At 39.4% G+C, this 21,341-nt stretch overlaps 1 protein-coding gene across 2 annotated transcripts in view; it reads right to left on the minus strand.

Moving 5' to 3' along the window:
* Positions 1–21,341, minus strand: part of MICU1 (mitochondrial calcium uptake 1) — a 331,092-nt gene that overhangs the window by 166,076 nt on the left and 143,675 nt on the right. For both annotated transcript variants that reach the window (XM_089670730.1, XM_089670729.1), the window contains exon 7: positions 10,165–10,247. In XM_089670730.1, the coding sequence (XP_089526856.1) occupies positions 10,165–10,247 (83 nt within the window). The remainder of the gene's footprint in view (positions 1–10,164; positions 10,248–21,341) is intronic.

Raw genomic sequence — 21,341 nt, forward strand, 5'->3', positions numbered from 1 at the left:
GGCCTTGTAGCTTAATTGGGGACATGTTGACTTATCAGCATAGTTAAACACAGGCAATTCCATATAAAATGGAAGACATATAAAAGACACTATGACTTCAACATGGCTTTACTACTTTTCAAATCATATTAAATATACATATATACCTTACTAATATATTTATTAAAGAATTTGAATCAATAGTACCCCAGACTGTGATTCCAGAAGGAAACCAAATTAAAACACAGGGATTATTTAATTTAGTCATTTTTGCAGCGTTTGGCATGGATCCAGTTGACTTTTCTCTTACGTTTTGTAAACTGTACATGAAATAGAAGCTGTATTGTGCCTCCAACCAAATCATATATATAAATATATATATATATATATATATATATACACACAAAAACACACACACACACACACACATACATACACAGTATCTCACAGAAGTGAGTACACCACTCACATTTTAGTAAACATTTTATTATGTCTTTTCATGTGACAACACTGAAGGAATGACACTTTTCTACAAAGTAAAGTGCACAGCTTGTATAGCAGTGTAAATTTTCTGTCCCCTCAAAATCACAGCCATTAATGTCTAAACTGCTGGCAACAAAAATAAGTAAACCCCTAAGTGAAAATGTCCAAATTGGGCCCAATTAGCCATTTTCCCTCCCTGGTGTCATGTGACTCGTTATTGTTACAAGGTCTCAGGTGTGAATGGGGAGCAGGTGTGTTAAATTTGGTGTTATCGCTCTCACTCTCTCATACTGGTCACTGGAAGTTCAACATAGCACCTCATGGCAAAGAACTCTCTGAGGATCTGAAAAGAAGAATTGTTGCTCTACATAAAGATGGCCTAAGCTATAAAAAGATTGCCAAGACCCTGAAATTGAGCTGCAGCACGGTGGCCAGGACCATACAGCAGTTTAATAGGACAGGTTTCACTCAGAACAGGCCTCGCCATGGTCGACCAAAGAAGTTGAGTGCATGTGCTCAGTGTCATATCCAGAGGTTGTCTTTGGGAAATAGAGATATGAGTGCTGCCAGCATTGCTGCAGAGGATGAAGGGGTGGGGGGTCAGCCTGTCAGTGCTCAGACCATACACCGCACACTGAATCAAATTGGTCTGCATGGCTGTCGTCCCAGAAGGAAGCCTCTTCTACAGATGATGCACAAGAAAGCACGCAAACAGTTTGCAGAAGACAAGCAGACTAAGGACATGGATTACTGGAACCATGTCCTGTGGTCTGATGAGACCAAGATAAACTGATTTGGTTCAGATGGTGTAAAGATTGTGTGGTGGCAATCAAGTGAGGAGTATAAAGAAAAGTGTTTCTTGCCTACAGTCAAACATGGTGGTGGGAGTGTCATGGTCTGGGGCTGCATGAGTGCTGCTGGCACTGGGGAGCTACAGTCCATTGAGGGAACCAAGAATGCCAACATGTATTATGACATACTGAAGCAGAGCATGATCCCCTCCCTTCGGAGACTAGTCCGCAAGGCAGTATTCCAACATGATAATGACCCTAAACACACATCCAAGACAACCACTGCCTTGCTAAAGCTGAGGGTAAAGGTGATGAACTGGCCTAGCATGTCTCCAGACCTAAACCCTATTGAGCATCTGTGGGGCATCCTCAAAACGGAAGGAGTAGCGCAAGGTCTCTAACATCCCCCAGCTCCGTAATGTCGTCATGGAGGAGTGGAAGAGAACTCCAGTGGCAACCTGTGAAGCTCTGGTGAATTCCATGCCCAAGAGGAATAAGGCAGTGCTGGAAAACAATGGTGGCCACACAAAATATTTACACTTTGGGCCCAATTTGGACATTTTCACTTAGGGGTGTACTCACTTTTGTTGCCAGTGGTTTAGACATTAATGGCTGTGTGTTGAGTTATTTTGAGGGGGCAGCAAATTTACACTGTTATACAAGCTGTACATACACTACTTTACATTGCAGCAAAGTGTAATTTCTTATGAGATCCTCCCAAACTATTAGGATTTGAAATTTGGGGAGAAAATACATACATTAGTCTGCCAAAAACCTTAAGAGACCAGCAACATTCTCTGAGATTCCAGTGGAGGACTTCAGTTGCTGAGAAAAGTATAAGAAAGTGAGCAACACATTTCCAAACAAAATCTCATATCCTCTTAGGGAATTAAAAAAAATGAAGACATTCAGGCCATAGTTTACTAGTTTTTGACATCCCCTTAGTTACTCTAATTGTTTCCACTACATTGTAGATTGCAGTGGTTGTAAAATAAAATGTATGAACTCTCCCATAAAATTAGTTCCTCTGCTATTCTATCTAGCTTCTGGGACTCTGTACATATAACTACTGATAACACTCTTTACTGTGGCTTTTGCAGTAGCATTTGCCAGTGGCCAATCTTCTGGCCATTCCAAAAACATGTCCATACAGACCAGTACATACTTGTAAGATCCTGACTTGACCATCTGGATATATCCTTTTGTAACCTCTGGAAGGGATGTTCAATTTTTGGGAACACCTTTGGTAAAAGTAAAACAAGAAGTAGTATATTCAAAAACAAAAGTTGTGAACCCTGGTGCTATCCCATGCTCATTTACTAAGGCAGCCATAACCGCTTCTGACTGATGGCACGGTCCATGTGTCAAGCTGAAAGGCAAAAAGTGGCTGGAAAACCTAAAAGTTCACCTTTTTCCAAAGTCCTATATCATAAGAAGTTGCCCCCCGCTATGTACCACTTGTTGTGGGGTCCACAAAGATTATTTATTAATCCCAGCTCTACTGCACCAGAACTAGGGTGGAATCTGTGAGTTGAACAGACCCAGCAAGTGTCCAGGGCTGTAATTCAGCATTCTTAGTCACCTGGTCTGCTTACAAAGTGTGAGGTTTACTGTTAATATGGCTACCTCAGCAAGAAGCTGGAAAGAAGAAGACAGCCAATAAATTAACTTAGCATGCTTGATTGCTTTACCTGCCAAAGTAAAAACATCTAGCTCTTCAAGTGGAACCAAAATCATGCATCACCCCAAAAGCTCTCTAATTCTCTACTATCTATATAAATGTATACTCTTTTGATAGCTCACAGGCTTGGCTAAAGCATGGAGCATTGCTTCTTGAGCTGGGGAAGAATAATTCAATGACTCTAAATACAGAGCGTCCTTCTGTATGATAACTGAATATTCAGTATGGGTCTAGCCATCCTCGGTATAAAACTGGGATCAATCAACAAAAAAAAAATCAAATATCTTGGTCTTCAAGGAGTGTGTCCTGCACTGGGCTCACAGTAGCTGATTCCTACATCAATTTAACATGTGGTTTTTTGTTTGTCTCCAGCCTCCTCCAACACAGGAAATAAGGTGGCTGGGTTCAATGGTATGCCTTTTTCATTGTCAGATTTGTACATAATTAACAATACAAATTCATATTTTGTGAACCTTGCATTAGACAAATATTTATTTGGGCTGTTTGCAATAATTTCTGCACAAAATGTGGGTCAATTAAAGTTGAATAATTGACCAAAATAATGTCCGTACCTTTGTCTAGTAGTACCTTGCATACATCTACTGCTCTGATATAGCCGGGTGAATCCATCATTACTAGGTCCAGCTTGCATGAACTATATCTCAATGGCTTCTTTTTTCCTATCATGCACGTTGTGTAAGAACTCCAGTTTCATGTTCTAAAAAGACAACCCTTTCCTGGCAAAATTATAATTTATCTTTGCTTGCTCTGTTGTTAGTTTTAGTTGAATACAAATCCTTAGTTTCCAGCTTACATATTTTTAAAAAGTCACAACATAATATATTATAACAATACCGTGTGATCATGCAGAGAAGTCCCTAAATCCAAAGTTTTCTTCAGTTTACCACTGCACTTACAAGGAAGAGGGTCAAATCATTTCACAGTCCACACATTCTGCTTTGGATTTAAAAATAACTAAAAACAAAAAGTACCAACAAGCTGTATATGAAGGAACAGAAAAATCATCAGCCAGATCAAAAAAAAAATCACATCGTGGACCACACATCATGTTACTATAAGACCTTTAGTTTCCATTTTTATAGAAAAAGTTCTCATGTATCCCATCCATTTAGGCTCTGTTAAGTATTAAGGCAGCTGCAATATAACCACCTCATGTTAATCTAAATTAACCCAATATCCACTATATTAGATTATAAGCTCTTATGAGCAGGACCTTCCTAGTTGTTTTTTTACTGCATTGTAAAAGTACTGTCTCCCTTTATATTGTAAGGCACTGTGCAAACTGTTGGCGCTATATAAATCCTGTATAATAATAATAATTACAGTTTTTCCCAATAACCTATATTCCATTTCTAACTAAAGGTTGTCTAAACCAATTAAAATTGTTAACATCATATCAGAAATGAATATTTGAGTGATCTCAATATTACACCCTAATTTTAATTACACAGATAGATCTCTTGAAAGGAGTACACTTTACCTAATTTGCCATTTTTTAAAAGCACCGTTTCCGCTATCAAAGGATATTTAATCTGTGTTATTTTATACATACTATATGCACTTTTAAAGTTAACCTTCATTTTACCATGATTATTGTGATCACATTGTCAGATTAATTAAGCAGGCACATAATGGTTTGAAAAGCCATAATCATAATATGGGTGTCCTTGCCATGTCTCATCCCAGCACATTCTTTTCATAGGAAGATAAAACGAGGGAGTGGGGGAATCTGCACAGACACAAGACACAAAAAAGATTGTAGGACCAAAAAGCCCTGCACACCCATTCACACACATACTCGATCATCTCTCGCTTACATTTTTAGAGAATTAGATTCTCTCACTTTTTTAACTCTCTTCAAAATGTTCCTGCCTAAATTAGTTCTATTTTGTTCTCTGATATCCCTTCATCCCATGTACTGTAATCCCATACTCAACTTACTCCAGCTCTTATGATCAGACAGGCAGCCATAGTGCTCATCCCATCTTCCTTCTCTGACCAACTATTCTGTTTGGGCCAGGGCCAAGAATTATATTATTTCTATACAATTTGACTCATATTTCTCTGTTTTAGCTTTATTTTCTCATGTTTTAGAATTTACTAGTTGTGATGCTTCACTCTAAATTAATTCCACAACTTAACATCAAAATTTCCCTTTATGTCTAATGCTACATTGTCTGTCACCTTTCATCCATCCAGCTCAAATAGAGTGCCTTGAAAAAGTATTCATACCCCTTGAAATTTTCCACATTTTGTCATGTTACAACCAAAAATGTAACATAATTGTGAAGTAGAAGGAAAATGATAAATGGTTTAAAATTTTTTTACAAATAAATATCTGAAGTGTGGCATGCATTTGAATTCAGCCCCCCTGAGTCAATACTTTGTAGAACCACCTTTCGCTGCAATTACAGCTACAACTCTTTTTGAGGATGTCTTTACCAGCTTTGCACATCTAGAGAGTGACATTTTTGCCCATTCTTCTTTGCAAAATAGCTCAAGCTCTGTCAGATTGGATGAAGAACGTCTGTGAACAGCAATTTTCAAGTCTTGCTACAGATTCTCAGAGGCTCTGAGGAAGAGGCAAGTCCTCGAAATGCATCAGCCTTTTGGATATCTACACTCCCTATTGCGGACTGTTACTCAGCACGGTGTTGACTAAGCTGTTCTTTTATGACGTGCCTTGACTTTACTGTCGTTTGTAAGTCCAACACCTACTTTATTTCTTATTAAGCATTTTTTATGGTAATGCACTAGGCCTGTGCGCCCTCTGTTTGTTCTTTCCTCATACAGATTCTCAATTGGCTTTAGGTCTGGACTTTGACTGGGCCATTCTAACACATGAATACGCTTTGTTCAAAACCATTCCATTTTAGCTCTGGCTGTATGTTTAGGGTTGTTCTTCTGCTAGAAGGTGAACCTCTGCCCCAGCCTCAAGTCTTTTGCAGACTCACAGGTTTTCTTCTAAAATTGCCGTATGTTTGGCTCCATCCATCTTTCCATCCACTCTGACCAGATTCCCTGTCCCTGCTGAAGAAAAGCATCCCCACAACATGATGCGGCCACCACCATGTTTCACAGTGGGGATGGTGTGTTCAGGGTGATGTGCAGTGTTAGTTTTCCACCACACATAGCGTTTTCCTTTTAGGCCAAAAAGTTAAATTTTTGTCTCATCTGACCAGAGCACCTTCTTGCACATGTTTGCTGTGTCCCCCACATAGCTTCTCGCAAATTGGACTTCTTATGGCTTTCTTCTTGCCACTCTTCCACAAAGGCCAGATATGTGGAGTGCATAACTAATTGTTGTCCTGTGGACAGATTCTCCCACCTAAACTGTGGATCTCTGCAGCTTCATCAGTTACCATAGGCCTCTTGGTTGCTTCTCTGATTAATGCACTCCTTGCCTGGCCTGTCAGTTTAGGTGGATACCCATGTCTTGGTAGGTTTGCAGTTGTGCCATGCTCTTTACATTTTTGGATGATGGATTGAGCAGTGCTCCATGAGATGTTCAAAGCTTGAGATATTTTTGTTATAACCTAACCCTGCTTTAAACTTCTCCAAAACTGTATCCCTAAACTGCCTGGTGTGTTCCTTGGCCTTCAAGATGCGGTTTGTTCACTAATGTTCTCTAACAAACATCTGAGGGCTTCACAGAACAGCTGTATTTATACTGAGATTAAATTACACACAGGTGGACTTTATTTACTAATTAGGCGACTTCTGAAGGCAATTGGTTCCACTAGATTTTAGTTAGGAGTATCAGCGTAAAGGGGGTTGAATTCAAGTGTACGCCACACTTTTCAGATATTTGTAAAAAAAAAAAAAATTGAAAACCTTTTATCATTTTCCTTCCACTTCACAATTATGTGCCACTTTGTCTTGGTCTATCACATAAACTCACAATAAAATACATTTACATTCTTGGCTGTAACATGACAAAGTGTGGAAAATTTCAAAGGGTATGAATACTTTTTCAAGGCACTGTAGAAAGCTGTTCCTCTAGCTGCTTAATCTGCATGATTCTTAGTCCCTGTGGACTTGGTAACCGTTACCCATTGTGGATCCCTGTCCACTTTGCCTGTTTATCTAGAGGTTCAGCATAGGTAGAACTGCACCTTCAGTTCATATATTCTCTAGTGCTACTCTTCCGCTGGGCATTTTCTAAGGGTACCCTCTTACCTCTCAATCCCTTACTTACTTTAATGCCCATAATGACTTGCCAGCATTCTCTCTTCTCTACATGTGCCTATACCCTCTCCTCTTGCCTCTAGATCTATTTACAGCAGATGTGTGAATCATATAACCTGTTAACCAGCACTATTCTTCCTTTTCTTTTCTATAACACTCCAATGGACAGTAGACAGTGACAACATAACATATAACCAACAATCAATACCGTTTGATTAAGGGGAGTAAAATAGGTACCCTGTGTCCCAAAAATGCCTTTTCAATCAAGGAATTTTGATATCTCAAAATGTAAGCAAAGGCCTCACATCACCCGGCTGATTATCAGAAATTCCCAGATCGTCTCAGGCTCCTCGTTTCGGATTTTCAGGGCCACCTGTAAATCCCCTCCTGGCTTGCTTGCCATCTGTTCTGGACATTATTACTGAAACTTTTATAGATAGGCAACTCCTATCGTCATATTGATTAGTGGTTCCAAATTAATAACTACTGCAATAGGGAACAGACACAAAAAGATACACTCAGCATCTTTCCAAATCCCTGTTCTGTTTATTTTAAGTATTTTTTTTATACGCATGGTTACGTAGGTATCACATTAATATTACAATTGTACTTTTGTGGTAACAAGAGGCGTTACATAGGCAGGTTAAATTCTAATCAGCCCTTGAAGGAATGCAAACGTAATTATAACATTATTAGTGCCAAGTGCACAATAAGTGCAGTGTACAATACATAGGCAAAGCTAACAAAATAGAATAAAATTTTTTACAGAATTTAAACATTTCCTTTACACTGGCCTGATTAGAAGAGAGGAGTCCTGTGTGAATTAGAACACAAACCAGTAGTCACTGTAGATCATAGCATTGTCACATTGATAAAACCAGCATAGATAATGAACTTAAAATCTGCACTGTTTGGCTAACTGGAAAACATTCCAAATTTCCATACCTGGCCTGAATCTACAAGTAACTGTAGATGACTTGTGGAAAGCATCCCAAAATGTAGGGCTTTCACAGAGAGAACACCAGTATAAACTGGGAAAACCTGCCCTGGTTGGCTGACAGGAGAGACTTTCAGGATTTAACTTATCCAGCATAAATCTACTAGCAGCTGTTGACAGTAGATACATTTTACAAAGGATCAGTGAACAGCAGAGCTGAAGAAGACTCATCCACTCACTTGAGGACACTAGTAAAAACAGAGCAATGATGGTTGTGGGCAGCTTTATATTGGGCTGGCCAACAGTTATTCTATGTAGTCCTATTCCTGTAGGCAGCAGATTAACACGATAATCTAGGAATTCCTGTGTCCCTCAACAGATGGGAAAGATTTGACATTTTCAAGTATATGAGCACCTTGAATACTCCTGTAAAGTATAATATGTTACTGAAGAATTAAACGAATCATAAAAAACTTTATCTGTTGGGTCATAACATCTGCTTAAAGCAAAAGGTCATTTTCTGTTTTATATGGCAGCTGAAATACTCTCCAAGGAATGGATAAAGGGGAAAAAAGATAAAAGATAATGTTCCAAATTCTGTTTTACTTTGTTATAAAGCTTCATTTTCTTTCTAGTAAAAGTGCTGGATCTCTAGTAGATATAAAAAGCTGTAACTGATGAAAATTTAACCTACAGCTATTAACCCTTATGAAAAAATGTAAAATGTATTAATCAATATGCTTAACGTTCAACATACCCCACTAAAATAACAAACTCAAAATTACATTATAGACCAAACCAAGGCACCACCCATCCCACAACAGAGGTTAGTGAAATCGGGGACAGCAGTGCAACATAATGTCTGAGCAGAGCCAGAAGAAAATAGACTGCTCATTTGTGGATTGGAGCTTTGAAGAGATGTGATGGGTGTATGTGTTGATTGTATTGGGATGCATAGTTTTGTGTATTCTCCATAAAGTTTGCTGTAAATGACAAGGTAATGCATGCCCTACTCTGTACACTGTGCTACATATACTCCACATGGCTCCACATTCCAGCACGTCCCATACTCCAACCTGCAAAATAGTCATTATCTGCATCCATTTCCCAATGACCTAAAGTCCACACACCTGGGAAATATAGTGACAGTCCGCAATTAGTTCTATGAGATCTGCTGCACAGGAAATCAGCAGAGCATTGGACATTACTGCTCCCAACTATAGAAGTTAAATCTCAAATAACTTCTATTTTGACATTCTCTTGAAAATTTTACATTCTTAACTTGGAAAACAAAGTAATAAAAACAAGTTTACATTACAATATGTATGAATATTTTTTTTATCAATTTCCTATGTAACCCCTTTCATGGGATTTTTACAGCAAGTAGAACACAGTTTTTTCAGTTTAAAACAGTAACAAGACCAAATTCTTGAAGGGGAAATCAGTATTACAAATACATATGAAGTATTACAATCACTGTATTTTACTTTATGAGATAGGCATGGCCCTGCTATTATTTACTAGGGACCATATGAAGTAGAAAGTCCCCTCAGTTAAAAAACAAATTTACTTTTTTGTATTTCCACCCAGGAGTAAAGGTATTTTTTTAATTAAAACATCTAACATGCTATACTTACCTGTTCTGTGCAATGGTTTTGCACAGAACGGCCCACGAGCCTCCTCTTCTGGTGTCCCCTGCTGGCATTCTTTGCTCCTCCCCTTCTCAGTGTGACATCATAACAAGCTGCTTCCTATTATGGTATAGTTGTGGGCTCAATACAGAGCCAAGCTGTGTATCTATTGACACACACAACACAACTCAGCACTACACCAGCTGTCTGCTCGTAGGATTTGATTAAAAGCAGAGGAGACTAAGGCTCACACTGCTGGCTCTGTGAACAGAGAGAGATGCTAAAGGCGGGCATAACGCTGGTTCAAGATAGGACTCAAGTAAGTGTAAAGTGGGTGATACAAACACTGGGACAGTTTCTACCTTAAAGTAGGGAATGCATTAAGGTTTAAAATGGCCAGGATTTAGAACCACTTGAATTGTGCATGCACTGTATATGTAAAACATTTCCTACTTGTTCAAATTCTTCCATGTCTACTTCTCCGTCTCCATTCAGATCAAACATTTTGAAAGCAATCTCAAAGTTTCTTTGTGGAGCTGAAAAAAAAAAGGAAGAAGAAAGCATTGCATGTTTACTGAAACTGTAAACAAGTGATTATCTGATCATGTTCAAAATAAAAATATAAAAAACTTACAGACTACATTTACAAACCAATAAACAAATATAACTGAGTAAATATATTCATCTGTTTGCCATGTACACTCATCCGGATGCACATGTGCTTTTCTTTACAATTTTGTTTTGCTTTCAAGCCTCTTGTTCAGTGTCAGCCTTTTGGTGTCTGTTTGAACACCTGCTCCATGATACAATTCTCAGGAACATGAAGTAGCCTAAAGCTATACGAGGAACACATAATAGGGACACTTATTCTACAGGTTTAATGACAGTTAAAAGAGAAATGTACCTGTTTATTATTTCTGTGAACAAACAAAAAAATATATATAAAATGATTTCTCAGTGGAATGAAGTATTGTAATTCCATATCTTAGAGCACAGTACGGGACACAGGAATTGATTCTTAAATCATGCGTTATCTTCTGGCAATTGGACAATACCAAAAACTTTGCTAGGACTGCCACCCAATGCATCCATGTAACCTCCAAACTCCCCCTTCCATACTCTATGAGACTCCAGTTTGTTATCAGTAGAAAGGAAATGAAAAGAGGGAAGAGACCCGTGTCCTGTACTGTACTCATAGATAAGGAATGTACAGGTGTGTCATCTTAAAAGTTAGCCTAATCATACAATAAAAGACACAGGACTTGAATTCAAACTCCATGAGACATCCCCATGTAATGAGTCAAGGGATGGGCAACAGAATACCAGCAAAAGGCTGACAGGAAACAAGGGTCAACAGATCCAAACAGACAGGTGACAGTAGAAGCACCTTGCGGCCAAAGCATGCATCACCAAAGGTGTAAACAGCCAACCTGCTAAAAAAAAAGCTTTGAAAACGTTAGAGCTGTTAGGAAGAATTACATTTTTTTTGAAGGTGGTGATTTAATAAAGGAAGATTATTTTGCATCTCAGTGTGCAGCATTCCTGTTGCTAATACAATTGATTGCTTTGGTGAAGGCGAGGTGAGCCAGCACCAGAGATATGGTTGTAGACCCAAATCTTTCCTGGAGCAGCGTTTAAAATATTTGACAAAGTAACGGCAAGATATTTATTGAGGACTGAAATGGCAGTATCTACTACCAGCACTGCCCATTTTAAAAATCCCTTTTCTGTAAGGTAAATCTCAACAAAAGGCTTAGGAGGAATGAATATTTTTTCAGGATTGAGCTAATCCTCATGTAGTGCGCAATCAATTTGTGAGCATATGGGAAAGTCTTTTTCCTCCTAGCCAGCCCCTTAGTTTCCATAGGGGCTTGTTTTGGTTGTGAAAAATTTGGTGCTGCTAGGACTAGTTTTCACTGCATCGATTAGTGTGCCCGTAGTAGAGAGCATTTGGCACAAAGCTGTAGCTTGTAGTCTCAAAAAATTCAGGGGAAGGAAATTCCACTGCAGTCCACTACAATTTCAGTGTTTCTGACAATTTTCTCCATATCATTCTCAAGTAGATTAGGAAGTTACACGACACTAATTCCTGAAGAGTCAAGAGGGGAATCAGAGAAAGCATAGTGTTTCTAGCACCTGGAAACTGAAGATTCTATAGTGCTGAAAGTTTTCAAAAGAATTCAGTCATAGCAGCAGAGAAAGTTGCTTTTGCCAGACAGATTGCATGGTGCACTTCTAAGAGGCAGCTAGAGTCAGATGAGTGGAGTAGTGTCAAAACAAAATATTGCCCCAGGACAAGGGAACAGCTATCACCCTGAGCAGTGTTCTGAGTTTCCTATAGGCCATCTGCAGAATGCATGTTATCTGGTCTTTTGTCCCAGCTCCCTTGCACCTTTGATCTGTAATTTCCAAGTGAAGGGATCCCCAGAAGGGACTCACGGAATTAAATGCAGAATGGACAGAGTTTTGCATGTCTGGAATGCAGGAGCCACCATAACCAAGTTGCTAACCATGTTTCTGTGGGAAAAGGCAGCAGAAATGCAACAACGTGCTGTGTGCGTTTTCACCAGAAAGGACGAACAGTTATGTGTCAGCCAGCAGGCATGTCACATCAAGAAATGTTAGAGACAAAATGGCAGGGGGTATCACAGCAAAGTGAATAGCTCCCAAAGTTTATAAATCCACATCATGTGCTAAATACTGCAGGTTGTCTTAAACCAAATTCAGGACCAGTGCCAAAATATGGGAAAACCCTGTATTACCTTATCCATAACATTGAAACTACTAAGGGTCCAGGCTTTGCCTATTATGGTCCGCATACTCCTAAATGGGACTGTCTGGGAACCATATAAATGGACCACAGCCCTGGACCTTTATAAAACCCTGTTACACTTCAAAGGAACCAGTGCCCAAAAGAAAACATTACAGGTCAACCCTACATAGTGGGGTTCTGGGACAGTCCCCAAAGTAGCACTGAGGGGCACCGACCCGGAAACTGCTAGTTAGCCTAAGACAGTAAGCAGTCAAATCCAAACAGAAGTGCCAGAAGAAAAAATTGAAAGGTTTAAAAAAAAAATGCTTCTCCATAAATAACAGGTTTGTCATTTTAGGACACTAACAAAAACTGAAGTCTCTCGGAGCAAGTGGGGGGTCATATGAGTGCATACTAGGGCAGCCCTAGCGATGTTTTGTCAGTGTCCAATCACCTGAAGGTAACCTGCACATATCCCTTAGTCTTTAATCGCAAGTCCTGTGTCCTATACTGTACTATTAAGATAAACTTGTTTCTATGTACAACTTACGATCATATATTGTGCAGTATGTACACTGTGGTAGTCCTACTGATTCTCTCATTTTGCTGCTGACTTTCTTACTGATTATTAGGTAGAGACTCTATGATCTAGGTCGCCTAGGCTGAGAGTTCATGATCACCAATGCTTAATTCTTGGCAAAAAAGGGGTACCTGGTAGAACAAATAATGATTCATGGGATGTATGAGTTTTAGTGATACATACACTTTAATTTTAGGACATACACAATATTGCCAAAAGTATTGGGACACACCTCCAAATAATTGGATTCAGGTGTTCCAATCACCTTCATGGCCACAGGTGTATAAATCAAGCACCTAGGTATGCAGACTGCTTCTACAAATCTTAGGAGCTCAGTGAATTTGAGCCTGGTACCATGATAGGTTGCCACCTGTGCAATAAGTCTAACTGTGAAATTTCCTTGCTACTAAATATTCTACAGTCAGCTGTTAGTGTTATTACAACAAAGTGGAATAAAATGGGAACAGCAGCAACTAAGCCATGAATTGGTAGGCCACTTAAAATGACAGAGCGGTGTCAGAGCATGTTGAAGCGCAAAGTGCGCAAAAGTTGTCAACTGTCTTCAGAGTCAATAGCTAAAGACCTCCAAACTTCATGTGGCCCAAGTGCAATGCAAAGCGTCAGATGCAGTGGTGTAAAGCACGCCACCACTGGACTCTAGAGCAGTGGAGGAGTGTTCTCTGGAATGGCGTGGTCAAACATTCTCATAGACACACTCCAAAACCTTGTGGACAGTCTTCCCAGAAGAGTTGAAGCTATTATAGCTGCAAAGGGTGGGCCAACTCAAAATTTAACCCTACAGACTAAGATTGGGATGCTATTAAAGTTCATGTGCGTGTAAAGACAGGTGTTCTAATACTTTTGGCAATATAGTGTATTTTGTAAGACAGGATCTACTCATATTCTGAGCTTTATGCAAATATTATATAAGATGGGTGGTTCAAAATGATATCACGTTTTGAGCTGACATCCCTAGATTCAACCACTCACCAGATTTTAATATAAAAATAGGCAAAGTTGTGCTTAAAGCATATCAAAAGTCAAAACTTTTTCTTTAAGAAAGAGTAGGAAACGGTTAAAACCCCTAGAGGTTTTTTTTTCTCTCTAAAGCAAGGAAAACACCCTAGATGTCCCTAACAGATAACAAAAAAAAAACCAAAAGGCACTCTACCCCCTCACAAACCTGTCCAAAACCAAAAGAAAAAATAAGGAATATTAAGAGCTTTCAATGTGCCACATCCAACTGAAATAGTGAAAAAACAACTGCTAGAAACTAGACAGTATAATAGCGGACTTTATAGGCACTACATGAGACCACACTTTGTAGAATAAAATATATTTTTTATTGAAACATAGATGTAAAACAATTCAGAGAACATTGAGACATTTCGTACATTTAAAACCGGGGGGGTTGAGAAGAAGATCCCCCAGAAAAAATATAACCTCCTCTTTATAGTGAATAGTGTAGTTACATAGATTGTGTTAATAGCTTGCCCAGCTTCAATGGTCAACGTGTTTCGCATATAGCTTCCTCAAGACCATATGTTAAGGGAGGTACAACAGTTAATGGAGTGTACTGCAGAGGGACCCAAATGCAAGGTCTGGAAGGCGAACATAGGAGATCCAGAAAAAAAACACTCTGAGGGACACATTTGCAATAATATAAGCGATCACCAATAGATTATAAATGGCCTTAAGTATAAGTGAGAGGAGAATTCTCAAACTTTCTCATGTTTGATTAACCATAATTTCCTATTATGCAGTCTAAGTTCTAGCAGCTGTTTTTTCAAAAGAAAAAAAAAGTTTTGGCTTTAGATACACTTTAAATCTGGACATCAAAATTACTGCATTGGTCCAGTGGGAAGATACCATATCCCCCTAAGTTTAAATTCCTTCTTAGGCTTAAAATATATCACTTTCAATAAGGACTCCTGTTTCACCATTGTTTGTAAATAAAGTTTTATTTCATTGTCTGTCTGTCCAAAACAATCCTGAAATCACTGTTACACACTTGTATGGGTAAGAACGGGAATCTTCAATCATCTGGTACTTTTCAGGGTAATATTACATCTTGAAATATTTAAACATGCCACTCAACAAGTAACCATTTAGCTCTAGAACTAAAGAAAATCAGCAAATGCTTCAAACAGAAGCAAAAGCAAGCACCTTAAATATAACACTGCAAGCCCAGAAAAAAAATGTTTGCTAGATGCTGCAAAAAAAATTGCACAATACTAAATTAAATTAAATTAAATTATATTCAGAACACAAGAATGTGGAAAACTGTCCATTTTATCATAAAAACTCTGCAAACTGCTGTTTTACCTACATCCTCTCTAAACATGTATTTCCTTCTTAAAAAGAAAATTATGCCTTTCTCCAAATGACTGTTTCAGAAGAAGAAAAAGGTAACTTATTTAAAAATGAAGCAAAAGCATCTTAAAATCTTTTTCTAAAATAGTTTCATTGATTAGCCTGAAAATCTGCCTAAATCAGATTCTTCTCTCTCATTTTTACTCTCCCAAATATTTCTAGCCAGAACAGCTGATTATTTACTGAACCACTGAGTCATGACTTAAATTAAGTAGATTATGTCAAGCACTACAGAGCAGTGCAGTTCAATGGAAACCTAATTTTAAATTGTGACTAAGTGCACTGTCTATGCACTGAAAACGCCAATCAAAGACTGCAATTACTTTCCCTACCAAGGGCAAAAGGGTGATAGGGACATTTGTTTTGTTAAAAGTAACAACCAAGGACTAGATATTATAATTCTATATAACAAAACTTATTTTTAAATAAAGGCTAATTAGCAAAGGGCTGTAATTTCATATGAAAATTAGCTGTCAAAATAAACCAAAATAAATGAAGCAAGGTCTTGATCAGAAAAAACCCCCAAAACAAAACAAAAAAAAAAAACACACCTTTGTGAGAAAATAAGATCGCTGCACTGATAATTATTATAAATCATATCTATTTTTGAACCTAGAAATAGGAAATATTAGCTTATTTTTTACAAACCTTATTTTTTAGTATTGGGCGTATGCTGCTTTTTGTCAAGACAAAAAAAAGATAGTGCATCTCTGCAATTTAGGTTTTTTGACTTCCCAGTAAAGTCCTTTTCTTGGAGCACATTGCCTACCTTCTGTTTTATTATTCAATCTTTATTGCTTAAGGTTTGCTAGGAATGAGAGGAATATTAGCACTGTCTTTACAGCTTTGTCTGCCAGTGTTCAGTCACCTGAAGGCAACTGCATAACCTATGGTTTAAGACTTTGATACTGTGTCCTGTAATGTATTGTAAGAAAATTATTTTAGTTGTCAAAAATCATATTATTACTGTGCTTGAAGGGTCTGTAAACGGAATAAACAGGGGAAAATGTGCATGTTCTTCTTAAACATACATTACAGGACCAGAGTCCTAGACCATGGGATGTCTAAAAGTAGCCCATCTGAGGGGTGGGCAACACATCAAACAAATGCTAACAGGTCCACGTTACAAACTGGTCATGAGGAGGGCTCAACAGAAAAAGAGCAACTTGAAGCACCTTACGTCTTAACTTGTATCAAATAGGGCCTGACTATCCCCAGGTCAAACTTAAATGTGTGAATAGATGACCAAGTCACAGCCTTACAAATCTGGGAGGCAGATGTCTGATGCTGAAAAGCCCCAGAAGACCAAAAAGATCTGGTTTAGTGTGCCTTTACAAGAAGAGGTGGAATCCTATCCTTCAGACAGGCTTGAATCGTACGTTTTCTAATCCACCTAGCAACAGTACGATGAGAGGAAGAATGTCCTGCCCTGGGACCTCTAGGAACGACAAGGGAAAATCTGAATGTCTAAAGCTGTAGCTGAGACTTGCAGAGCACATTCTCTATCCAGACATTGGGGAGAAATCTCTCTTGAATATTTTGGAGCAAGAGGAAAGAGTATTGTCCTGATCACTTTGCAGTAGTGACAGCAATTAAGAAGGCAGCCTTGTGACTGAGTTTAAACAGGAGAATATCCCTAATAGGTTCAAAGGGCGCTAACTGAAGAACCAACAGAACCAGGTTAAGATCTCACAGTGTCAAAGACAGGTTGACATCCTTCTTGAGCATATTCCAGGTTGTCAGGAGAATACATTTTCCCTGATTCCAGTGCTGGGTTGGATATCCACACCACCAGGACAAGCCTTGTTCAGCTAGCCCTACAAATGGAGCTATCAGGAGATTGTGTCTGCTTGTTCCACTCTTTCGGAAAGTTGAGTTGAAACAACCTGGAGTGAAACTGGGCAAACTGTACAGTCTAGTAGGAATCTACTATTAGTCCCACAACCCTTGTGCAAAAGCAAATGGACATAGTCATTTCCAAAATTAGACCCATATACTCAAAACAATGTGTCGGATCCAGTATGAATTTCTGGAAATGTAGGATTTATCCAAACCTCTGCAGGGTCTGCCCTGTTGATTGGACATTGGCTGAAAGAGCCTGGATCGACTTTCATTCCTTTAGCAGGAAGTTACCCAGGTATCCCACAATGGGGATAACCTGAGGGCAAAGCAGAGCTGGAACAGGCTCTAGCACCTTGGTGAATACTCAAGTTGCTATGGACAGGTCAAAGAGAAGGGCATCAGACTGGTAATGTTGCAAGCCCATAGCAAAATGCAGGTAGTGTTTAAGCAGTGACAAAATGGTGACTTGCAAGTAGGCATACTTAAAGACCACATTCCCCCTCACTGAAGAAAAACAATGACTAAACAATTCCCTGCATAATGCGAAAGAATCTGTTGAGGATCTTGAGATCCAGAATGGGGCAAGTGCTTCTATTTGCTTTGGAGATGGTGAAGAAGTTTAAGTAGAAACCCTGGAAACTTTCCTCCTCTGGGACACGGACTATGACCACCAACAGAGATGCTGCTTAATAAACAAATTTGACAGCATATAGGAAGATGGTTCAAGAGATTGAAACTCTACTTTTTTACTTAAAGCGGTTGTAAAGGCTAAAGGTTTTCTACCATGATACTTTCTATGTATGAAGGTAAAAAACCTTCTCTGTGCAGCATCTCCCCCCAATACTCACCTAAGCCCCCTTTCAAACCTGCAATGTGCACTGGAGTCTCGACTATCCCAGGAATCCCTCTCCTCATTGGCTGAGACAGTAGCGGGAGCCATTGGTAAGGCTGCACAGATAGGCAGCACTGATGGACACTGATGAGGTGGCACTGGTGGGCATTGATGAGGAGGCACTGATGATGCTGCACTGATATGCAGCAATGATGGGCACTGAAAGGCAGCACTGCTGGGCATTGATAGGCAGCACAGATGGGCATTGATGGGCGCAAATGCTGGGGGCATGGATGGCCGCACTGCAGGGCAATGATCATCAGTGCCAAACTCCTCTGTGACAGCTTCTGGTTATCGGCAGTACTTTCCTCATGCTGTGACAACGTGACCAAAGTGCAGCCGATAACTGGCAACTGTATTTACTCCGTGATCTGCTGTGTCATTGGACACAGCTGATCATGTTGTAAAAGGCCGCTGTGATTCGCCTTTTACCTCATCACGTGATCAGCTGTGTCCGTAGGACATAGTGATCATGGGAATCGGTGGGTGCATGCCCCATGGGGAGAGCAGGTAGGCGCATTCTGGGAGGACGTCATATGACGCCCTCCCAGAAATGGATAACCACACTGTAGCCATCATTCCGCTATAGCGCGGTTACCAAGTAGTTAAAGAAAAGAATACAGTCCCTACAGTTAAACATGGTGGAGGTTCACTGATGTTTTAGGATTGCTTTGCTGCTTCAGGTACTGGATGTCATGACCAAGTGCATAGCATTATGAAATGTGAAGACTACCAAAGAATTCTGGGGTACAATGTAGGGCTCAGTGCTAGAAAGTGGAGTTTACGTCAGACTCATGGGTCCAACAGCAGGACAATCACCCAAAGCACATGTCAAAAAGCACCCAGAAATGGTCTAAGACAAAGCGCTGAAGAGTACTGAACTGGCCAGCAATGATTTCAGATGTCAATCCCATAGAGTTCCTGTGTAGAGATCTCAGAACGGCAGTTGGGAAAAGAAACCCTTTCAATCTGAGAGACATGAAACAGTTTGCGAAACAAGAGTGGTCCAAAATTCCAATAGAGAGGTGTAAGAAACTCATTGATGGTTACAGGAAGCGAATGATTTTAGTTATTGTTTCCAAGGGGTGTGCTACCAAATATTAAATTGAGGGTGCCAATAATTTTATCCAGTAAATTTTTGGGGTTTTGTGTGGAATGTGTCAGATTTGGCTTTTTGTTTCTCCACTTTTTTGTGTCATACCAATATAAACAAAAGAAATCAACATCATAATGCCTAAACATCTGTAAATGCAACAATTTTCTCAGAGAAGTGGTGCATTGTCTGACAGAAATGCAGGGGTGCCAATATTTTTGGCCATGACTGTATGTCATCAGCAGCCCCAACATGTCAACAAACTCCCGGCCACTATAGTAGCCAAGAGTTTGTTTACCTTTTATCACAACACATGCCAGAGTGCAAGCAATAATTCTAGGGCCATCTTTCACTAAACTGATGCGCTGTAAAAACTTTTAAATCGTTTCACACACATTGTGAGCACAATTTTGAAGTTTAACATATTTGGCATGTCATTTATTCAATGCAGCTTCATATTTTTATATTGTAGCAAAAAATTGGGTAGTATTTTGTGTGTACTATAATTAATGTGAGTGTAATTGTTGCTAATATACGGTAGATCTGATAACAATAGGGCAACTATTGTGCAACATATAAAATTACAAGAGCCACTATTTTTTCTACAGGGTCTCTACTTTCAAACATTACTTATTGTTTTGGGTGTTTTAGGTAAACGCCAGACCTAAAATGTACATTTTAATATGTGTAGAGTTTACATACCATAAAATTTAAAGACTAACTTCAGGCAAAAATTAAATGTATATATTGTATTGTGCATCATTTAGCTTACTCCTCAGTCATGATTCCAAACAACCCTCCCTATGTCATCCTGCAGTGCAATGCATCAAAGTCACAATTTCCATAGTGGACCAGACATTTTCCCCTGTCTATTATCTTCTTGGTCACTGGTCCCCTTAGTGCAATGTAACATGTTACTAAAGCACCTGCCGGCCCCCCGACCTGATCCCCCATAGTGACAGTGGGTGGGGGATCTTCTCCTCACCCCCACTGTCATAATTCAAACACAGCATGGCTGCGCAGGGCTTCATCCACACAGCCATGTCATTCATTTACAGAGTTCGGTGAATGAATGGACTACAAAGTACCATCTGCCATTACGGCAGACGGCTTGTAGTTCACAATGAATTACGAGGGCGCTTGTGAGAACTCTCATAGTTCATTGATCTTCCTAGAGTTCAGTAACTGCCTGCCCAGTACAGAAGGAGTCTGCAGGAGCCTGACACTGCACCCACGATCTGCTGATTGCAGGGACAATGCTTTACTAGGCTCCTAAGAAAGAAATAAATGCACATTTTTTTTACTTGTTAAAAAAAATTCACATTTATTATTTTCTTTTTAAAGGTGAACCTAGCCTTTTTAAGTTTTTATCATGGCACTGTTAACCTTCCCCACTGCTCCTATGCAAAATAAGGCAAATGTTTTGCTGTAGGGATTTTAACATTATGTATTCATTTAGAAGTGCAATAAAAAATCTAAACTCTGCATACAGAACTTGTCGCCACAAGCATATAGCCCCTTTTTTTTGTTTGTCACACCGCTATTATTAGTAAAATATACCTGGTAACCCTGCCAGAAATACAGGCTGCACCGCACTACCTTCCAAGGGCTGACATTACTGACAGTGCTGCACTGAAATTGAGAAGTTGTGAGCCATGTATGTGAAGCCTTCAGATGGACTACAATGTGCCAGGCATGAGCTTTGTTAGTATATCACTCTCTGCTCATCATTCCAATGCCAGTGCTCATGAGCAGTGTAGATCTGTGGCTGCCTGCATGTAAAAATGGCAATAATGTGTCTTTGAAAACCATAGATGTGCTCAAGGCAGGAGCAATGATTTGAAGGCACTCTGCACACTGATGAGGAATGTTGAAGGAAAGCAAACTCAGCATTTGCACTACATATAACATTCTCCATATACAGTTTACAACTTCTTTAAGTAGGGTCAGTATTAGCATATGAAGCTAGGGGGTTAGCATTTGATTGTAGGAGTTAAGGAGATAAATCAGTGAAAGAACTTTTCTGAATGGAGGAGAGGGCAGGAGAAGTGTCTTCAGTATTTCTGCTATAGGGCGGACGGGAAGCGATTAAAGTGAG

This window comes from Staurois parvus, unplaced genomic scaffold (genome assembly GCF_062004578.1).
Source record: "Staurois parvus isolate SC_StPar_1 unplaced genomic scaffold, SC_StPar_1.0 ptg000094l, whole genome shotgun sequence".
NCBI classification, from domain to species: domain Eukaryota; kingdom Metazoa; phylum Chordata; class Amphibia; order Anura; family Ranidae; genus Staurois; species Staurois parvus.